General features: G+C 32.0%; 1 protein-coding gene and 1 pseudogene across 1 annotated transcript; both read left to right on the forward strand.

Annotated features, from left to right (window-relative positions):
• Nucleotides 1-608: 608 nt before the first annotated feature.
• Nucleotides 609-1,548, forward strand: LOC101955356 (putative olfactory receptor 2B3; annotated as a pseudogene).
• Nucleotides 1,549-19,339: 17,791 nt separating this feature from the next.
• On the forward strand, nucleotides 19,340-20,278 carry LOC101955063 (olfactory receptor 2B6). Its single transcript, XM_005341217.2, has one exon. The coding sequence runs from the start codon at nucleotides 19,340-19,342 to the stop codon at nucleotides 20,276-20,278; it is 939 nt and encodes a 312-aa protein (XP_005341274.1).
• The last annotated feature ends 4,130 nt before the right edge of the window (nucleotides 20,279-24,408 follow it).

Raw genomic sequence — 24,408 nt, forward strand, 5'->3', positions numbered from 1 at the left:
TTAGGTTATACGTTTTTAAGTGGGGAGATGTCAACTTTGATCATTACTGCCTCACAAATAAGCCTTAATTTTATTATCTGGAATCAAAGCATCTAATACTCAGGATTGTATTTGGTGGAAATAAAGTTGCATAACAAAACATAACTCAAAATATTATGCAAAGATGTTACCAAATTTAGATGAATTGCTTTAGGTCAATTATAGGTTTATATGCTCAGCATTTTAAGTCTGGTTTTAAAATAATTTAATTTACAGTGGTATTTATTATTGAAGATGTTTATTGAGGTAGAGTAAGAAGTGATGAGAGAAGACTTGAAATGTATAGAGCATTTATAATTTTCCATGAGTTTTGCATGTAATTTTATATACTTTATGTCATTTAATAAGAATGTCCTTTATCAATACATTTGACTACTGGAAACAAAGGATCTATGTTTTAACCAAATGATAAGTATTTCAGAAGGGTTCCAAATTTTTTGACTGTGAATTATATTTGGTGCAGAGCTAACCATCATAATTAATCTAAATTCAATTCAATTCCAAATATCTATCGACTTACTGACTCTTTTCTTATTCTCTATTTTTTAGGAATAAAAGTAAATATTATCATGAGCTGGGCAAATGACAGTTCCCCAAAAGGATTTATCCTACTTGGTTTCTCAGACAAACCCTGGCTGCAAATGCCCCTCTTGGTGGTTTTGTTAATATCATACACATTCACTATCTTTGGTAATATGTCTATCATGATTGTGTGCATTCTAGATCTCAAACTTAACACTCCCATGTATTTCTTTCTCACTAATCTCTCTATCTTAGATCTCTGTTATACCACAAGCACAGTCCCTCATATGTTAGCAAATATTTGTGGCAACAAAAAGACCATTAGCTATGGTGGCTGTGTGGCCCAGCTCATCATCTTTCTGGTCCTGGGAGCCACAGAATGTCTCCTCCTGGCTGTTATGTCCTTTGACAGATTTGTGGCAATCTGCAGACCACTCCACTACATAGTCATCATGAACTGTTGGTTCTGCTTAAGGATGGCTGCCTTCTCGTGGCTCACTGGATTCAGCAACTCAGTGTTGCAGTCTTCCCTGACACTGAACATGCCACGCTGTGGTCATCTGGAAGTGGACCACTTCTTCTGTGAAGTTCCTGCCCTTCTCAAGTTGTCATGTGCTGACACAAAGTCTATAGAGGCTGAGCGCTTTTTCTTCAGTGTATTAATTCTGCTAATTCCAGTTACATTGATTCTCATCTCCTATGGCTTCATAGCTCAAGTAGTGTTGAAAATAAAGTCTGCAGAAGGCAAGCGGAAAGCTTTGGGGACATGTGGGTCCCACATGGTTGTGTTGTCACTCTTTTTTGGAACAGGCATTTATATGTACCTAACCACCTTCATCGACCTCTAAGGACTGGGGAAAGATGGTTTCTCTCTTCTATGGGATCATCACCCCCTTGATGAACCCTCTCATCTACAGCCTTAGAAATAAAGATATGAAGGAGGCCTTCAAGAGGGTGATGTCAAGAATCTTTCTCTATAAGAAATAAGTACTTCATTGAGCATACTCTGAGTCTTCCCTTATTCTTGAATATGATTATAACATTTGAAGTGATTTTCCAATTTTCCAGGCTCTCATGATTTCATTGAATTATACCAACATATGAAAATTTTTTCTCTGTGCAGAAAATAATGCTGAAGAAACAAAACATATGCTTACTAAGTTAAAAAATCCTTGGTTTTCCAGAAATCCCCCAATGCATTGTGTTCCTTGAGTCCAAGTCATTCTAATTTCATCTTAACCATGTCAGATGAGTTAGGAAGGCTTGATTTTTTTTAACCTTCCCACATGTAAACTATTTCTTTCACAGTCATCTGTGAAATGTCTATTTCTTAGACAAGGATTTTCACATCTTCATGATTAAATAACCAATGATCTCAACCCCAAAGTTCTTTCATCATAAAGCAAATCATCAATCCCTTTACTCCCTCATCCCTTCCTAAAAATTCATTGTACATACTCTTCCAAAATATTCTGAACAAGTAGTGTGGCTTCAGTCTAGCTTAAACTAGCTAAGTGTGTGAATCTCATTTTAGAGAAGACATGATTGAGTTATAGCCTTAACCCAATCATCAAATTAATCCCTGATGGGATTAACTGAGTGGTGACAGAATTGGTATGGAATAGCTGGAAGGGGTGGGAATTGGGGGCATGGCTTTGGGATACATATTATATCTGGCAAGTGAAGACTGCTCTCTCTGCTTTCTGATCACCATGTAAGCTGCTTTCCTGTTACGCACTCTTCTGCCATGATGTTCTGCCTCACCTTGAGCCGGAAGAAATGGAGCTGACCTTTTATTGACTAAGACTTCTGAAATCATGAGCCCTTAAGTAAACTTTTACTCCTTAACAGTTGTTCTGGTTGGGTCCTTTTAGTTACAGCAGTGAATTGCAATGTCTTACTGAATGTCTGAAAGACATTTCAGACTCAACACATTCAAAAGCTGAACATTTACTCCCCCTGCAAAGCTCTGTTCTAAAACTAGTTTAATGAAAGAATTCGCCTTTTTTCATATATGCAAATCAGAAAATATGAGCCATATCTTATACCATCCTGTTCAGAATTTTACTTTCTCACACTAGATCATAAGGAACCTTTCCTTACTTAACAAATAAAGACATATTCACCTCCCAGGTATTCAGTCCTTGTTGTCTTATGCTGACTGTGTTCTCTTCCAACCTGGAACATTTGAGCACACTGGTCTTCTACCTAGAATACTCCTTCCACCCATCTTTACCTGATACTGAGTATAAAGGTCTAATTGTTTATTTAGGACATTTTTATCTCCCTTATTTAGTCAAATGTCCACAATTTTACTTATTTACCAAGTATCTCTAATTTGTAGCATTTTAACATTTAAATCATCATTTGATAAATGTCTTTTCTTATCATTAGACTGTGAGCTCTAGGAGCACTGAAACAAAGCTTGCCTTTACTGACCAAAGCATTCACAGATCTTTAAAATGCTAAGTTATCAGAAATATAGGTAGTTAACTCAGATGCAAATTTTCACTTCTGTGAAAAGAATATTCAGAGATTATGCTCTGGTTCTGGGGACAGTGGTCACAGAAAATTCCATGGTAGTATATAAACTTGAATTCTCAAAAGCTAAAGAAATTATTTTTCTATGGAAAAAGAAAAATCTAATCATTGTCACATATGGTTATTTATAATATTTTCTCTTTTAATAAATAATATAGATTCATTCCTTATATATTAGTGAAAGTAAACAGTTTTATGGGAAATAACTCATCCTTTAAAAATTATATTTAGAGTTCACCATTACTAGAATATTATTTTTCATTATTTTCTGTTCATAGAGTTCACGATTCTTTTATGAGTGTTATTATATCCTGAAAATATTCTATAATATTTGAAAATACAGTTTAAATAGCTACAATCAAATTGCACTATGGAAGAATATTAAAATGCATTTAAATATTTTTCTATTGTTGAATATTTGCCTTTCTTCTTTTGATTATTATGATTTTGCAAAGACTTTTCCACATATGAACATATACCCAAATGTCAACTTATAGTTTTGACATTGGTATTCTTAGGTCTGGAAAAGAAATTTCTTAGCAGACTTAAGAATCAATAAATATGGCTAAACTTTCCTACATAAATTTCTTCATTTCACCTTCCAATTAACATTGTACATGGCAAATGTGAATATTTGTTTCATGAGCTTTTGCCAATTCTAAGATTTTTCATCTTTTGAGACATTTGCCAATTTTAGGAGTGGAAATATTGATAATGTTTCAATTTTTTAAAAATTTACTTTATCATTTTGGTAGTTGTTGAGATAAACATTTGTTGGAAAGCTTGTTGTTCCCAGCAGTGAAATAAGGATTCTAAAGAGTGGAAGGAAATGGAGAAGGGAAACTGACAACTTCACTTTTCTCTAAATTTTAGATACAAATCAAAGCAGAGCAACTTGGTTGTAAAGTAAAAGAATGTACTCATAAAACATCTAAGAAAACTCATCTATGCACACGCAACCTATCCTAGATATCTGCCCCAGTTGTGGGTGTTGTGCAGCCCTCCATTGTATCTTGGCCTGCTGCCACCAAAGAGTTCCTGCATAATAAATTGTTCAAAACCTCTCTGTTAAATCTTCCAAGTTCTTTCTGAGGAATGAGATAACAGTACCCTGGGTTGAACAGAAGTAACACATGGAATAAATTAGGGATGTTCACAAATATTTGATTTCCTATATTTGATTTCTTCTTTTAGGCAGATTGTAGAAATAGTTCTCCCTGCCCTCCTAAATGCAGACCTGACTTTTATTTATTTTTTTATTTGTTTTTTCATTTATTTTGACATATCATACATACATGGAATATAATTTCCCATTTCTTGGCTGTACATGATGTGGAGTTACCCTGGTAGTGAATTCATATTTGAACATAGGAAAGTTATTTCTAATTCATTCTACTTTCTTTCCTGTTGCTAGCCCTCCTCCCTTCCCACCACCTTACCCTGTCCAATCCTAGTGAGCCTCACTACGCACCACCCTGCATATTATGAGTCTGGCTTTTAAAATTTGCTTTTCCAATAAAATATGAAAATATGTGGTTCACTTTGGATGATGACTTTAAGATCTAGTGCACACTCTGCCTTGTTGTCTTTTTCTCTGTCCATTAAACAATGTCCCAGGTAAAGTTCTTAATCAGCATAAAGTTAGATTTGGTAAAATGTGAAGTAGAACTCACACCCTTGTTAGAAAAATAGCATAAAAGAAATAAATATCTTGCTATGGTTTAGATATGAAATATTACCCAAAGCTCATGTGTGATACAATCTAAGAAATTTCAGAGGTAAAATGATTAGATTCTGAAAGTTGTAACTTAATCCATGAATTAAGCCATTGATGTGGATTAACTGGGTGGTAACTGTAGGGTAGGGTGCAGCTGGAGTAGATAGATTACTGGGGCAGGCTTTGATGGTATACATTTTGTACCTGGTAGTGGAGCTCTCTCTGCTCTCTGACTGCAACATCCTGAAGTGCTTTCCTCATCCACATTTCCCACATGATGTTCTGCCTCACCTCAGTTCCAGACCAATGAGTTGGACATCTATGGACTGAGTCTTCTGAAACCATGAGCTAAAATAAACTTTTCCTCCACCAAAATTTTTCTCAGGTCTTTGTGTCACAGAAGCAAAACAGCTGACTAAAACAATTTTCTTAGTTAAAGTTACTGATATTTTTGAGATTTTTAGTACTAAATTATAATATAGTTTGTCTTGATTACTGAAATCAGAAAACAATATAAGAATTCTGATGTTAAGAAAATAACTGAAATAGGAGGCACTTGCATAGGGTCAGATATTAGCGTATAAGGAAATCAGTTTTAAAGATTGGAGCCATAGAGATCCTTGCTATGCTATACAATAAGAAAATTTTGAGAAGAGCATCACTTTCAATAACTTGAAAGGCAGAATGAACACAATGATTGTGATTCTAAGAGGTTGGGAAAACTGTATGCATTTATTATTATGGTATACAGTTGACAGAGTATAACAAAAAATCTCAGAAAAATTCCTTGTTTTCCAGTGGAACTTGAAATATAAAAAAAAAACATGAGGAAGTTCTTTGAGCAACAAAAATAATTAAAATGAAATTTGTAGGGATAAGAATGAGTACAAGAATGTAAACAATTTACTTCCTACTAAACTTTGAGTGGATTAAAATAACACCTAATATACCCCTTCACAGTTAAAATAAATGGTTCAAGGAAAACAATTCTACTGATGATTGGTAGTACCAATAAGCCTACAAATAAATTTGTAGAGAACAAGATGTCTTAATGAAAATTGTGTAAGTGGTATTGTTCATGCAACAGAAGAGGATCAAGGAGATTAGAAGCTAAGTTTTAAAGGGAGTCATACTGTCAAATAAAGCAGGATTCTGGACTAAAGAAGCTTCTGTCTCTTTGAGATATAAAATACCTTTTGGAACTCCAACCTCTTTTAAGCAGGAAAAAGCTGAAAAGGTTTATGTATTTTCTCTTGCCCTCTTCAGGTGCATAGTTCATAGAAGGACAAAGAAACAGGTGCACCTCCAAAAGGGTGGAACTCAGAGGTTATGAAGAACAATAAACAGAGGTGTTATTTCAATGAGTAAAATATAGTAGCTTTTCTTAATTCACAGTAACTGCCTAGTAATTTTCAGAATTTCTAGGAACCTGTGACTTTTATTTATTTCCAAAATTTCATGTCATTAATGAAGTTTTCACACTGGTCATTTTCTTCCAGATTTCCATATTAAAATTTGAGTTTGTGAAGGACAGACAATGTGTTGTTTTAGTCTTAGATCTCTAAATCAAGAGAATTAAGTACTTCTGATGAAGAGATCAGGAGCACTAATTATAAATCCTGAACTTTGAGGTTTGTTTTTATTGGTTGGAAGTTTAAACATTTTTTTTTCAAAAGGGGTGTATAGGAAAAAGAATAAAACTATAGAAATCTTTCCTTTTGAGTATGCATTACCATTTTCTTCCTTGTGGAACAATGACATTGTAATTAGCTTTAGTCAATAAATGTGAGTTACACTGATTATAAACCTCTGGTAAGAAATATAGGAAATTTTAGACAATTTATTTTCTTCAATCTTTAATGGAGAATGACATGGAAGAGGGCTCAGGGACTTCATGGATGTGAAACATGAGCAAAAATTAAATCTGTTTTGGATTAATCCAGTATGATTTTGGACTTGTTCACTAATATATGTTCATAGGCCATTTCTTTCTAAAAGTAATATGGAGAAGTACTCATTGGTAAGTGGGAGAGGAGAAGTCAGAAAATAAATCTATACTAAAATATGACCCTAATTTTGAATATATCTATGCTTGTAAGAAAGAACTGTAAACAAACTCCCCAACAAGTTAATAGTGCTGGGGTAAATGGCAGGATACCAGAACATTTTTACTATAGCCTTCATAAATTTTCTGCATTTTAAAGTTACATCATACATTTTCTTAAATATCAAGAAAGTGGTACTTAATGATGTGTAGTGATACTAAACATTAAAAACCTGATGCTCTCAATGTATTTTGTCCTGAAGAGTTTTCCAATGTGATATTTGGTTAACATTGGACACTATCTTAGAATTATAATACCATACACTTGAAATGAAAACTTTTAAAAAAATATTTATTTATTTTTAGTGTATCCACCTATAAATAAAAAATATTTATTTATAGGTGGATACAATACCTTTAGTTTTATGAAGTACTGAGGATCAAACCTAGTGCCTCATGCATGCTAAGTGAGCGCTATACCTTTGAACCACAACCCCAGCCCAAAATAAAAAACTTATTGATAGTGAAATTACTATTAGAATATCATAATTATAAATTTGCAACAAATTTTAATTTTCAAAAATCTGCTTACAAATAATTTTGTAAATACTTATCAATTATGAGACATTAATAACTTAAATACAAGGTGATTTGGGCCCTAACATTTAAATCCCCATCAATATCTAAAATATTTTTATATTGCCTATATCTACATTATTGTCATATACACCTTAATCTGAAACACTTAAAGTTTGTCTGTATTCTTAAACTTAGTACATACCCCAAACCAGGGCTATTTTGGTTATTTATTTGCTGACAATTTCTTAATGCCTACATACATAGATATTGATAATTGTGAGGTTCATTGTGGATAAAATATGCAAAATTCCCCCTCACAGAATACCAAATCATAGTGATAAACATCTAATTATATGTTGTAATAAAGGTTGTGCTGTACCAATGACAAGGCTTCACGAGTAAAATAGAAGGTAATTAATTCATTTAAGGAAAGCTCTTCTCAGGAGGTGTCATTTAGCCTCAGATCTGTAAGTAAAGTAGAAATAAATTAGATGTAGTGTCAGAGGGGAAGAGCATTCAAAGCAGAAGAAACTACATGTGCTAAAACCTTAATCTGGAAGGCAATATCTTGACTCAGTGTTTCTTTTTAGTTTTACCTTTGCATATTATTCAATTATGGTTATAATATATTTGAATATAATTATAAAAATTGCTTTAATAGTCCAAATACTGTATTTGCCATTTATGGAGAGTCCTTCTTCATTTACATTTGGTGTCATTTAAAAATATATAATATGTAAATATAATTTAAGTATAGATATACATATACATGAATTTTTCCCAAATTATTTTTTACTAAACACTTCAACAGGACATTCTCTGAGATTGACTTGACCTTATCAATTGTCTCCAAAGTTCACTTTATATCTCCACCATACAGGAGTGAATTTTTTCTTTTGCTGTTCTTTTTAGATATCATTACAGTAGAGTGTATTTTGACAAATTATGCATATGTGAATTATAACATTCTAATTAGAAGCCCATTTTTGCTGTTGTACATGATGTGGATTTTCATTGGTCATGTATTCATATATAGGAAATTCATGTCCAATTAATTCTACTATTGTTTCTATTCCCATCCTCTCTCCCTTCCCTTCACTCCCCTTTTTCTAATCATTTCTGTCCCACTATTGTGTGTCAGCATCCACATATCAGAGAGAACATTCACCCTGTGTTTGGGGGGAGTTTTGGCTTATTTCCCTGAATATGAGAGTCTCCAGTTCCATCCATTTACTGGCAAATATCACCATTTAATTTTTCATGGTTGAATAATATTCAATTGTGTATATGTACCACATTTTCTATATCCATTCATCTGTTGAAGGGAGACTTGGTTGGTTCCATAACTTAGCTATTGTAAATTGAGTTTCTATAAACATTGATTGTTGTATGCTAATTTTAAGACATTTGGGTATATGTGGAGGAGAGGGATAACTGGGTCAAATGTTGGTTGCATTCTAAGTTTTCTAAGGAATCTTCATATTGCTTTACAGAGTTGTTGCACATCAAATTGCAGTCCCACCAGTAATGTATAAGTGTAACTTTTTCCCCACATACTCGTCAACATTTATTGTTACTTGTATTCTCAATAATTGTCATTCTGAATGGAGTGAGATGGAATCTCAGTATAGTTTTAATTTGCATTTCTCTAATTGCTAGAAATGCTGAACATTTTTCATGCATATGTTGACCATTATATATTTTTTTTTCTGTGAAATGCCTCTTTAGCTCCTTTGTCCACTTACTGATTTGGTTATTTATAGTTCTGGTGTTAAGTTTTTTGAGTTCTTATATCCTAGAGATTAACGCTTTATCTCAGGTGCAGAAGGCAAATGTTTTTTCCCATTTTATAAGCTTTTTCTTCATGTTCTTGATTGTTTCCTTTGCTGTGAAAAAGCATTTAAGTTTGATGCCATCCATTCATTTATTCTTATTTTTTTTTTTTTTTTTTTTGCTTTAGGAATCCTGTTGAGGAATTCAGTTCCTAAGCCAACAAGATGGAAATTTGCGCTTATTTTCCTTCTGGTTAGGCACAAGGTCTCTGGTGTAATGCTTAGGTTTGTGATCCATTTTGAGTGTATTTTTGTGCAGGGTGAACAATAGGGCTTAAATTTCATTCTACTGCATATGGATTTCCCAGCACCATTTGCTGAAGAGGCTATCTTTTCTCCAATGTATGATATGGCACTTTTGTCTTGTATGAGATAACTCTATTTATTTTCAATTGACTCTGTGTCTTCTATTCTGTTTCATTTGTTTTCCTTCCTGTTTTGGTGCAAATACTATCATTTTTGTTACTGTAGCTCTGTAGTATAATTTATGTTCTGGTATTGTGATGCTTCCTGTTTCACTTTTCTTACTGATGATTACTTTGGCTATTCTGGTCCTTTTATTTTTCCAAATGACTGCTTTTTCTCATTGTATGAATAATTTCGTGGAAATTTTAATAGGAATTGCATTAAACCTGTATAGCACTTTTGGTAGTATGATCAGTTTGATAATATTAATTCTGCCTATCCAAGAACATAGGAGATCTTTTCATCTTCTAAGGTCTTCTTCAATTTCATTTTTTAGTGTTCTGTTGTTTATATTGTAGAGTTCTTTCACCTCATTTATTAAATTGATTCCCAAGTATTTTATGGTTTTTGATGCTATTTTGAATGGGGTAGTTTTTCTTATTTCTCCTTCTGCTGACACATCATTGGTACATAGGTACATGATTTGTGGATAATAATCTTGATGAATCATTTCAGAAATGCACATGAGGTTTATCGGTCTTAAAACTCAATAAGGTTAATTTTAATTGCTTAACTATAAGATGGTATTCTCAAGGTGTCTCTGGTGTGAAGTTATATTTTTTTTCTTAAAAATTAATTAGTTCCAGGAGTGGTGGTGCATGCTTGTAATCCCAGGGGCTAGGGAAGCTGAAGTAGGAGAATCACAAGTTCAGAGCCAGTCTCAGCAAAAAGAGAGGTGCTAAGCAACTCAATGAGACCCTGTCTCTAAATAAAATACAAAATAGGGCTAACTGGGGATGTGGCTCAGTGGTCCCTGAGTTCAATCCCTGGCATCAAAAAAATAAATTAATTTAAAAAATTAATTAGTAATCTGTAGGGAGATAGTCTGAAATTATGTAAATATGTTGATCCTGATTAAGCTTTCACTCATTAATTTAGTATCCACTAATGAACCTCTTACTTAAGTGTATCTTCTATATTTATTGGTTGACATTCTATAAGTAAGTATTCTTTCCTCCATTCATTTATTTTTTTCTTTTTAATTTATATTTTTATTTATGACATAATTACTCATAAATTCCCATTTTATATTACTGTTTTACTTTATTTGGTTGTCTATATTGTCCCAATATGGTCAATTAAGCCCTTTGAGCTCTAGTTGTGCTTTTAATTCAAAGATTATTAAGATGTATTCCTAAAACAATTAATTTCTAAATCATGTTTTTTAGTACATATATAATGTTTTTTGTTATAGTTAAGAGTTACTGATTCAATAGGGAATTTTCATTTTCTACCTCCCTGTACCATTGGTATTCATTAGTCTCTGAATCAATATTATTTTTTATCTCTAGCTTTTTCTATTAATAACTTAAATCAAAACCACATCTTTGCGTGTTATAGAGAAAATATATTAAGCAGAATTATGTATGGCCATAGTGTTTAAAGCAATTGCACATTTAACAGAGTAAACAAAATTATTTTCCTCTCTCACTTGAAAGTAAACACAGACACAAATATCCAAGGTTGCTGGATTGTATCTGGTGCATAATATCCTCTGGAAATCAGGATTTAATAGGTCATGAGATGATAGTTCCCATTGTATTTTCCAAGCCATCAGCTATTATCTAATTAACTGGATAGAAGAAGAAATTTTATTCAAAGGATTTCAGAATTCTGTCAATTATAATTTCAAATATGTTTTGTTGATTAAAATTCAGGCTCTTGGTAAAGCTTGGATTTATGGAAGAATGAGAAGTGTGATCTTTTTATTATGAATAGTCATAGATCTAGCTAAAATTTCTGCTAATATGTAGAAGGGAGGATGGTTAGTTTGATACATCTAACAGTCTCATCTACAATTTACCCCTTTAGCTTTATAAGTATACTTATATAGTCTCCCCTCTTCTCTCTCTCTCTCTCTCTCTCTCTCTCTCTCTGTATATATATAGATAGATAGATAGATAGATAGATAGATAGATAGATATAGATAGATAGATAGATATAGATAGACATATGAGAAACTTAAACAACTAAATGGCAAAAAAACAAAATAATCCAATTTAAAAATGGTCAATAAATCTAAATAGATATTTTTCTAAAGAAAACATAAATGACCAACAGGCATATGAAAAACATACATATCACTAATGATCAAGAAAATAAAAATAGAGATGAGGTATTTACTTCACTGTGGTTAGAATGGTTATTACCGAAATGGCGACAAGTACCTGAGAGGATGTGGGAGAAAGGGAACCCTCCCACTCTTTCGTGGGAATGTAAATTATTACAGCTCTATGGATCATGAAAGTTTCTCAAAAAATTTTTTAAGAAAAGAATCACCACATGATCCAGCAATCAAACCACTGGGTTTACATCCAAAGGAAATGAATTCAGTATGCCTAAAAGACATCTACACTCATATGATTAATGCTGTGCTATTCATAATAGCTTAGAAATAGAATCAGTCTAAGTGTCATCCACTAATGGGTCAATAAAGAAACATACATATACACAATGAAATACTATTCAGCTACAAGAAATTGATCAAATTTTGTCATTTTCAACAAGACGAAGTGAACTAGAAGTCATTACGTTAAATGCAGTAAGCAAGACATAGAACAATTAGTAATTCATAATCTCACTCACATGTAGTTTTCCAGATGAATTCAAAGTAGAATACCTATTACCAGAATTATAGAAAGTAAGGGGGAGGGAGAAACAAGAAGTTTGTCAATAAGTGCTAGGTAGCAGTTACAGTTACATAGATGTAATAAGTTTTTATGTTCTTTTGCACAGGGGTGACTACAGATAATATATTGTATATTTAATAAAAATAAGCCTTTACCACAGGAAATGATAAATGTTTAAGAAGACTGATAGGTTTACTCTTATTTGAATATATAAAAGTATCTAAATATCACATTATACCACATAATTGTGTACAATTTTTATGGATTAGTTTTAAAAATGATATTAAATGAAAAAATATTATTGGGAACATTTCCCAACACTTGTTACCTGACAGAACTTGATTATAGAGCTCAGAGCATAATGATATAAATGGTTCATATTGGGAACCGATATTTATAAAATTCTCTATTTTTTGCTTATTTAATCCCATGTTGATTTTTTTTTTGATAAACTCTTTTAAAGAAAGAAATAACATATGCAAGGAAAATAATTCAGGAATCCTGCCACTGGGTTTATAACCAATGGAATTTAAATCAACATAATGAAGTTCATTAGGAAAAATATCAAATCAATTTAAGGTTCTGCTTCTGAATAAATGGCTTTTTAAAATGTTATGCATATATACAAGGTACTCCTATTTAGTTATAAAAAAGAAACAAATCCTGTCATTTATGAACATTAATGAAAGCAGAATTATGATATTAAATTTATTAAGATAGGCACAGAAAGATAAATAGTGCATAATATAACTTATATGTGGAATAAAAAAAATTTTATTTTATAAAATTAGAGAGCAAAGTGTTGGTTACCAGAGGCTGGGTGTTTGTGGACCATGGGCTGTTGGAAAAAGGATAGTAAATCTTAATTATTAAAATAATAAGTCCAAATCATCTATGGTACAACTTGGTGACTTTGTTAAAAAATATATTGTAGTCTTGTAAAATGATAAAACAGTGTATGTAGGCTATTTTCACCACAAAATCACAACTATGTTAAATAGCCATATATTAGTTACACTTAGTCATAGCACAATGTGCATATTCTGCAAACCATCATATTGTAAAAGTTAAATACAGACATTCTACTCTGTCAATTTAAAAAAGAAAATAAAATGGAAAAAGAAATAAACAAAAGGAAAAAACATCCTGAATCAGGAAGCTATCTCAATCTGCTTATAATGGAGAGTTAATGTCACCATTGTTCACAACAGAGGAGATGGCACACTCTAACCAGGACACTGAGGAATGTTTCAGAAAGGAAGTGTTTACAAAAGTATGGGAAAGACTGAGAAATCTTACAAGGGTATCCAAAGTGTGTATTATATAAGCACTACCTTGATAATTGCAAGAGTGGGGAGCCTGGTTGCAAACCAAAACCTAAGGTAGCAAAAAGAAGAAATAGTATTGGAAACAAGAAGAGAGAAATCTGAACATGTATGGCCACACCCAGCATCTGTGTTCTTTGGTTGAGCAACAAAGCCTGTCTCACAGGTTGAGGTGAGAAAGAACTAAGAGAGTATACCTCCAACCAGCTGTTCCTTCTCTCTTAAATGCTCACATGGTGACTGCCATCAGTTAAACCTGACCAGAAGACAGATATGAAAGAATCTTTTTGATTCAACCTCTATTGGAACAACACAGTAGAAAGTATTAAACAAAATATTTAATAGGCCATTATTTAGGACTGAGTTCCTGCATGTGGCCCCAGAAGACCAAACCAAGCCAAAATAAAGCCAGTTATGTTGAATACAACATTGTCAAACAGAACCTCTAAGAAAGCAGATAAAACCCCGCCCCAAAAAAGAAAGAAATGTTTTTGCTAAAAATAGGAAATTATGGCCTACTCAAGTTAGTAAAATAAGGAGGTTCCATTTTCACAAAAAGAAAGAAGAAGCAGAAGTAGAAGTAAAAGGAGAAAGAAGGAGGAGGAGGAGAATAAGAAAAGGAAATGGAGGAGGATGAGGGGGAGAAAAAGAAAAGAGAAAAAGAAACCTAAAGAAGTGAACTGACATCTAGAATGAACTTATTCTAGTGTTAATTCTTTGTTATCCACCTTGATAATTTCTGTTCTGCCATTAACCAGTGGGCGCTCACTCTATTTAGGAGAAAGGAAGCTGCCCATATTCATGAATTGTGAATAAAAGTTAACTAGATATATGATAAATTTTGCTGTAATTTTGTCTTCTGGAAAAAAAATATATATATTTGAATAGAGGGTGGGTCTAGGACAGGGAAAGCAGACTGAAAAATAATCATCACATATATAATGCATAAAAATACACTCACATGATATAGTTACCATTAGAGAAAGAAGGTGAATTATACACCATTGGGGACAGTAGTCAAAGGAAAAGCTTATGCTTTCTGTTCTATTTAATGTCATTGATTTTGTGTTTCTAAATAATGTAGTTTAATATAATACATGTAATTTGAAAAGAATATTAATTCTATCTACATATGTCACTAATATGTGTAGAGAGGAAGACAATACAGAGTTAGAGAGAAAATCATAATTACATCTTTTTTCTAGAAAAACAAATATTGTGAAGTTTTTATTTAATATTTAATACTTCTCATTGGAAAGATCATTTTCTTGTTTAGTTTTAAACTTATTTTGTGCTCATTTACAATTACTATTAGAAATAATTAAATCTAGGTGAGCTATTCTAAGAATTAGTGGTGCAAGATATTCAATGAATTCTCATAAAAATTCCCCTGAAACATTTATTCAAACTTTCTCTATTCTAATTGTATCTTTTTTTCTAATTTATTCATCTTTAATTGTTTTCCATTTGAAATTAGTGTTCACTTTTTGGGGTAATTGAATGAGCTCAGATCAGTAGGTAACTAATTGTACAAAAGAAGCATTTCCATAGAGAACTCTGTCCCCCAATTTTTTTCTGATAACTCAGCTGGGAAAAGGACAAAAGAATGGTCTATGTGAAAAGAATGCCCAGGAGTTTTTATGAATATCATGTAAATAGCATGCTCAGAGAGCATTCTGAATATTTTCTACTTTGCCTTCCTAACCTAGGCGTTCTTCCTTTGTCATCTGCATCAACAGAAAAACTAACTGCTCTGAAGTTAATAGTTAAATATACATCTGTGAACTAAAGTTTCTTTGTCCTCTGAAAATTTAAAAATTTAAATATACTTCCTCACATTTCCTTTATATTGAAGTCTATCAAAATAAAGTAAGTAAAAGATACTTGTTTTATGGGGAATGTATTCTTAGAGGAGATTGGAATGTGTACATCATACTATGTAATACACATATGAAAGGCAGAGTATATTTCATTTAAGGAAACCTTTTATAATGTTTGGAAATAACTAGCTTGGTGTCTTTGTGAACAACTAGACTTCACTTGCAATTAATGTCTCTCTTAGTTTCTCACTGAAATTGATGGTAAAAGCATAAACACGTAGTTCTGACAAATATTAACTATTTGAATGAGATATGAAGCTTTCAATCAATTATATGACTATCTCATATCAATCAATTTTAACATAAGTTCAAAATTTTATGGATTGATTTCCCCATATGTTTCAATCAGAGTTCAGGATCAGATGAAAATAACCTGTATTTTTCTTCTTGTGATCTTATATTCTATATAAAGCTAAATACTAATTGCAAGTATAAATTAAATATTGTATAGGATGAATATAAAGTAGAAACAAGATATACTTGAATGAAAATATGAGGGTGGACACAAAGATAATGGCAAAAAGAATACAGTCTACCAACTTACTAAAGTGACTTTAAATGTTTGTGTATAGATTTCCATGTAGTGAAATAGGGATGGGAAATCACTGGAAGTAGGAGATCAAAAAGTCATAGAATCCAAGAGTTAAAATAATGAAATATGAGAATGATACAGAAAAGATAAGAAGAATTAATGACCTTAAATATACTTTAGAGTGACTTGCATGGATTAGGCATACCTGCTGTTTTGTCTCTTGGCAAATATAGAGAAAAAAGGAACAGGGTGAACACCATTCACAGTCAAAACCATACTTAATAAAGATAAAATAGGAACAAAGTCCAAAATAATACAAATTAAATAAAATCACAGAGCGCATACTGAAGGGATGATTAACATCAGTGTTAGATATAATAAGTTATGGAAAAACTCCTGGAGAACCAAATTGAAAATTCCTCTTTAAAAAATTGTAGAATGGAGCATATTTCAATAAAGCATTATTGACATAAAAAATCTAGAAAAAGAAACAATTACGGAATGGCCTATGGTTAAAAAAATATATATGATGTGAACATAACAATGTTTTAAAAAAATAAAAATCATGTATCTTTTATCGTAATTATTTAAAAATGTGGGTGAACTGTAACTTTTAAAAAATTTGTTTTTCAATAGGATAGTTCTGATTCTGATAGTTATTTCATAACTCTTCCACATCATGGTATTTTTATGTGAAAGAAAACTTGGGCCCAGAGATGTTTCTAAATTCTATGTGCTCCTATTAACATATTGAGTAATATGGCTAAAGTAAAGGAGCCACACTAATTCACAACAAATTTGCAGTACATATTTTTTTTAATCTTTAAATTTTTTAAATTCCAAATTTGTTATCTTGACACCTCACTACCTCATTTAAGGCATTGATTATATTTTGATCTTTACCTTTACCTTTCCAATTACTAGGAGACTCTAAGAATTAATGATTAACAATATACTAAAATATGGATACTAAAATTTCCTCTGTTATAGGGTGGGTGGGTACTATAATTTAGTAGACGTAAAACATTATTGGAGTTTTGTCAAATATGGCTCAGTGAGTATTGCTTGGAATTACTATTGTTTTATCATTGTTATTTCTTCCAAACTACAATACATATAATCAAAAGGCAACATTCACATATTAATTCTGAGTAACTTTCTGTAATTCTTACAAGATGACACTGCAGATTTAATGAGAGAGAATTTGAAAACTGTGCTTCGTAACCCTGAGAAGTGAACCTTGAAATTGCTAATTGACTAACAGAGTGACTCTGAATTATGTGGCTAGGATGCTGTCCCAACTTCCCCTCTGAATATTCCTCTTCTTACAGAAGACTGTGGTGGAGTGTGCTTTATGAAATCTGCAACATAAACCAAAACTTTCATTACCTAATTCATCTCTCTCAACATAGTGTTTTACTCAGCTTATTGATTTTTTTATTTTCTATACTCCTTTTAGTAAATAAATAAATACATCCTGGAAATATAAAATAACTTGTATATTTTAAAAAGTGTCTGAGCCTGAATGAGGATATTGAATTTTCTCCTGATAGCAGTTGATGTGGAATTTGAAACTGTATTTGTAGTTACCTATGATTAGTGGATCGATGGAATCTGTTCAAACTCTTTTATTAAGACAAAATAATGAATAATCCTTACAAGAAGGACAAGTTATCTAAAATACAATATAAAAGAACACATATTGAGGTTGGAAGTAATAGTTATGCATGTAATAAAGTATACACAAACAAATTCTTTCTTTTATTTTTGTGTAGTTTTATTTTCTTATTTGTTCTTTTCAAGGATACATAACAGTAGAGTATATGTTCAAATGTTTTACATACGTGGAGTATAACTTATTCTAAGTAGGATCCAATACTCGTGGTTGTACATGATGTGGAGTTTCACTGGTGGTGTATTCACATATGATCATACTAAAGTTATGTCTGATCCATTCTACTGTCTTTCCTATTCCAAAACCCTCTCTATTTCCTTCATTCCCCTTTGTATAATTCCCCTCCCTGCTACCATTGTGTGTTAGTATTCATATATCAGTGAGAAAATTAGACCTTTGCTTTTTGGGGATTGGCTTTTTTCACTTAGCATGATAGTATTCAGATCCATCCATTTACTGGCAAACTTCATAAAGTCATTCATTTTTAGGGTAAAGTAATATTCTATGGTGTGTGTATACCATATTTTTTATCCATTATTCTATTGAAGGGAATCAAGTGTAGTTCCAGTTATTGTGGTTTGAGCTTCTATAATCATTGATGTAATTTCATCACTGTAGAATGCTTATTTGAAGTCCAATTTGAAAATTGAATCATATGGTGGTTCCATTCCAAGTTTTCTGAGAAATCTCCATACTGCTAATGGTTGCACCAATTTGCATTCCCACCAGCAATATATGAGTATACCTTTCCCCTCAAATCTTCACCAACATTTTTGTTACTATACAATTTTTTTAGACAAATTCTTAAGCATGGTGAAACTTATGTCATTCTACCTTCACACACACACACACTATTTATACCTGAAGAAACTGATGTTGAAAGTGTTTGATTTCTCGCTAAAATCCAAGTAGCTAGTAGAAATTGGATTAAATCCAGGCTTCTCACTCCCTATGGAGATGGTAAAACTATTCAAACAACTTGTTGGGGGTAGGACAGGCCTATCATAATGATTCTCAGAGCTTTACATTTTCTGCTCTTTCTTCTACTATCACTACCTTGATATTGTACTCTTCCCATCATTTCTGAAATGCTATAGCACTCTTGTGCAAAGTGACTCATATGATTCCAGGACTCCATGCAATAGCTGCTCTACCAGAAAATTGAAGATAAAAATAAGTAAACTTAATTTAAACAGCATCCCCCCAGCTGATTTTTATGGCAGGTAAAGTTTGAAAACCACTGTCTGGGTGTTTTCCAGCAGAGTTACCACTACTTATTAAATTTTCACCATAAGGAGAACATTATTGTCTGCCTTTATTATTCAAAGGAGAAAATTCAGTTTCAGAATGTTTAGCTATTTTTTAATGTAACTGCCATTTCTTGAGTGTCATAAATAGAAATTTGGTCACCTAGTGACAGATTTTGCTTTCTTCCATCCAAGAGTTATTGCAAAACATCCTCTGTAATGGTATGTCCAATGTATGGTTATGCTTTTTAATTATAACAGTTTCTAAAGTTTTGCCACTTCCTTATTACAGGTGACACAACTTGAAGAGAATGGCACTTATTAATGAAAGCCACCCTGAAGAGTTTATCCTACTAGGCTTAGATGATCTGCCTTGGCTAGAGCTTCCCCTATTCATTGTTCTTCTTATTACATACCCCATGACCATGATGGGAAACATTGCCATCATTCTAGTGTCCAAGTTAGACCCCCGTCTCAATAGTCCCATGTATTTCTTCCTCACCAACCTCTCCTTTTTAGACATGTGTTTAACCACAAGCATTGTGGCTCAGATGCTGTTAAACCTGGGAAGCTCTAAGAAGACCATCAGCTATGTAGGATGTGTTGTTCAGCTTTATGTCTTCCACTTTATGGGGGCCACAGAATGTCTTCTCTTGGCTATCATGTCCTTTGACCGCTACGTGGCCATCTGCAGGCCTCTGCACTACACCCTCATCATGAATCAACGCATCTGCATCTTATTAGCATGTGTTATGTGGCTGACTGGAGTGCTCTTTGCTTTATCGGAGGCCACACTTACCTTACAATTGCCATTGTGTGGTGTCAATAAACTGGATCACTTGTTGTGTGAGATTCCAGTTCTGATAAAGACTGCCTGTGGTGAAAAGGAAGCTAATGAACTTGCACTGTCTGTGGTGTGTATTTTTATTTTAGTTATTCCTTTATGTTTAATTTTCTCCTCTTATGCTAGTATTGGACATGCTGTACTTAAGATTAAATCTTCTGAGGGAAGGAAAAAGGCCTTTGGAACATGTTCTTCTCATCTTATTGTAGTTTCCTTATTTTATGGTCCAGCTATTAGCATGTATCTTCAGCCTTCCTCCTCCATCACAAGGGACCAGCCCAAGTTCATGGCTCTCTTCTATGGAGTGGTGACTTCTACAGTCAACCCCTTCATCTATACCCTGAGGAATAAAGATGTAAAAGAGGCATTAGGCAACCTAGTGAGAAACATTTTCATTTCAAAGTGAAAGGTTGTCAACAAAATAAAATTACTTATTTAAAAGTTTTGTATTGATTTTGTAACAATTCATTTAGACTAATAATCCAATCTCATGCTATGTGTTCTTCTTGATAAAAATATTTTGTTTCTGACATTTTACAGTCACATTGGGCATGAATGTTATTAGACTGTGTGCACTAGTATGGAAATTGTATTTGTGAAAATACAGAAAAATAGAATATTCTATTTGAATACTGAACTAGCAACTGCATTTATAATATAAGTTTATTAGTTTAAGTAGATTAAGTAGATTCATGATTTTTGTTTTTATTTAGTGTGGAATTCATAGAATTCAATATGATGTTGCATAGTGAAGACATATAGACTTGTTCAAAAAAATCCCTCATTTGGACTTTTCTATTGTGTCTTTTGGTATGATCGAGATCTGAGAAAAATCACTTAAAGGAAAGACTCATAGTACACTGAACCACACTACCAAAATTAACTGCAACCAGATATATTCTTTGAAAATAACAGAACATTGAGTGCTACACTAGGTCATGAGAACTTTGGAGTTTTGTAAATAACTTGAGTAATTAAAAAATCAATTTGTGGGTAATTGTTAGGGGATTGTCACCAAAACTTTTTAAATTTCAAGAGTTTCATACTTTCTTTGTGTTTTTGAAATATTTTTATATTTATGACATGTGTTGAAGATGAGACCCATTTCTAAATATGGCAGAATTTTTTTGTATTTATATATAAAACCTATGTAAATAGCTGAAGCTAATCTTAACAAATATTATTGCACATTTTGACTATAATCCATCACAGCAGATGAGTGTAAAATTTTCCACTTGTATTATCACAAGTGTATTTAAAATTTTCAGGTTTCAGAGCTTTATGGATTAAGGATGCTCAACCTGTACAGATATCTTGAGCTTTGGGGGGAAAGACTTTAATTTGGTGTTAAAAGCATAGCTACTAAGGCTAACAATAGTTGTTCATAGTGTTTATATTACCCTGAGTTCTGACTCATTTGATGTGTATGCTACTTTCTTTGTCTGTAAAGATTATTTATTTTGGAAATGTAAATGTAATCCAGACTTGGTGAAATATCAGAACTTTATGAAGTATTAATGTAGAAGTCTCAGGATAAAGAATACTTAAACCAGTGGTAGGAAAAAACCACAGAAACATTTTTAGAAGAGAACTTCACATTTTTAAGGTATGTATGTTCAGTACATTTTATAATTTAGTTAACATTTAAGAAGCCCTAATGAGAGAAAGGCATATCACTATATCAATGTAAAATTGTTCTCTACTTTTGATACAAAGCATAAGTAATCTTGAGAATGCCTTTTTCAAGAAAGTTAATTAGAAACCTTTGTCCTTTCCCAAAGCAAGAACAAATAGGAAATATTAAGGCATTTTATCTTTGTCATGATGAAAGACTTGGGAAAGTCTTTAAGAAATCAAGATGGTTTAAACATTGTTTTCTCCAAATTAGAGATATCCTTCTTTATTAATAGCATAATAACTTCTAGGCAAGAAGTGCATCCTTTTCTAAGAGGGATAAATAAACTAGACTTAAATTAGAATTCTGGTTGAACAAATGCCTATAAGAGCAAATATCTTTTCAAACTGACATCTTTAGAATTTCTAAGCCTTAGAGGAGTCACAGAGGCCACTGATGAAAAGGGTAGAGTGAAGAAGCAGTATATATGGTGGAATTAGAAAATATGTCCAATTTGTTTGAAGAAAGGACAGTAGATTTAAACATAGATAACTAATGTGCTAGTCTAATATGAGAAGTAAACACTTTAACATTGTGATTAAAATAAGTGTATTTTGAATAAATGCTTAAATTTTTACTTGAGCCAAAAAGTATGTATATAATACAATAAATGTTAAATAATCTTCAATGTGTAGTGAGTATTCAAAAAATCATTTAAGAATTTGTTACACAGAAAAATAACTTCTGAGTGTGTTTATTTTTATTAAGATTGACATCATGCAAATTGTTTCAAATTATTTCTGGATATAGACACTTTAACTATTTATCTCAAGATCTTATATATCAAACTTTGGTTATTATCATATGAAGAGAGAGCTAGGAGGTTGACCTAAATAGCCATTGATGGGAGGGAAAGGGAGAGAGAAGGGAAATTGCATGGAAATGGAAGGAGACCCTCATTGTTATACAAAATTACTTATAAGAGGATGTGAGGGGAAAGGGAAAAAAAAACAAAGGAGAGAATTGAATTACAGTAGATGGGGTAGAGAGAGAAGATGGGAGGGGAGGGGAGGGGGGATAGTAGAGGATAGGAAAGGTAGCAGAATACAACAGTCACTAGAATGGCATTATTTAAAAACATGGATGTGTAACTGATGTGATTCTGCAATCTGTATACAGGGTAAAAATGGGAGTTTATAACCCACTTGAATCAAATGTATGAAATATGATGTGTCAAGAGCTTTGTAATGTTTTGAACAACCAATAAAAAAAGAAATATAAAAATAAATAAATAAATAAATAATAGCCACTGATGCTTTCTGTTACTTATATAGGCAGAAACAAAGTCCGATACACTAAGAGGTTTCTAATTCTACTTCTCATTACTTCCTTTTAATCAGTACATTGTATTGTATATATAACCCCAAACCACCATCCCTTTCCAAACCAACTATAATGTTATGATAACTCCATTTTTTTATACTTTCCTGCATTTTCACCTTTGTGCATTCATTTATTTTTGCATTTAAAAATGCCTCTTCCAATTTTCTAAATCTTAAAGTTTTCCTTAAAATGATCTAATATAATAAGTGGGAAAATACATTTGCTAAAATATGGTTCTGTCTTTTGCTCAAGAAAAATGCCTACAACCAAAAAAAAACATCAAGAAAGAGATAAAATCAAAAAGGATTTGCAAAACAACCAGAAAACTAGTGAAACCCTCTGCAACCTAATGAGATGCTGTCTCAAAATAAAAAAAAAAAAAAAAATAGGAAAGACTGGGGATGAAGCTCAGTGATAAGTGTCTTGAGTGCAATATCCAGTACCAAAAGCAAAAATCAAACAAACAACAAAACAAAACAAAAATCCAAGCAAACAGGAAAAAAAGAAGAAAAACAAATAACAAACTAACATAATAAAAATGTAAGTCCTTACTTACCAATCAGTAATTACTTCTAATGTAAATGGACTAAAATATGCAATTGAAAGACAGATGACTGACAGATAATAAAACAAGTTCCAACTGTGTGACTAAAAAGATTCATTTCCTCTTTAAAGACAAACAAACTGAAAATAAAGGATGGAAAATGACTGTTCAAAAAAATGGAAACCAAATGAGAACAGGATTAGCAAGACTAACAACAATTACAATAGACTTTCAGTCAAAAACTATGAAGTTAAATAAAAAATTCATTTTATAATAATGAAGCCAATTTCACCAAAGATATAATAACTCTAAATTATATAAAACAAATATTAAAAGTCTTAAAAATAAACAGGAATGCGATAAAAGCAGGGGACTTCTATATTCCATTTTCACCAATAAATTGACTGTTCAAACAGAATATTAATAAGAAAACATTATTTGTAAATTCCACTTGAGATCAAGTGGACCTAAAAGATGGTTATAAAACATTCTATCTTAAAGCATTATGGTATACATTCTTCTCAAGTACACAGAGAACATTCTCCAGGAAATATCATGTGTTAGCCCATAAAACTCATTTCTCACTATTTTAAGGAGTCCAGAGTCATAACATGTTAACTTCTCTGAATAAAGTAGATAAAATCAAAAATGACAAGAGAAATTTACAAAATTTGAAATATATGTAAATTAAGCAACATGCTATTGTTTAAACAACCAACAAATCAAATTAAAAATGACAAAAAATTCTAAAAATATATTGAGACATAAAGATGAACATGCAACATTCCAAACTTTGTGCAGAAGCAAATGAAGCTGAGACTAGAAATGCAATAGAAAAAAAGATAATAAAACTAACATTTTATTTCTTTTGAAAACATAGTAAAAAATCAATAATCCATTAGATATATTAAGAAAAAAGTAAAAATTCAAAGAAGCATAATAAGATATGAAAGAGGAGATACCATAGAAATACAAAGGACAATAAAGTTACTAT

Source organism: Ictidomys tridecemlineatus, chromosome 8 (assembly GCF_052094955.1).
Source record: "Ictidomys tridecemlineatus isolate mIctTri1 chromosome 8, mIctTri1.hap1, whole genome shotgun sequence".
NCBI classification, from domain to species: domain Eukaryota; kingdom Metazoa; phylum Chordata; class Mammalia; order Rodentia; family Sciuridae; genus Ictidomys; species Ictidomys tridecemlineatus.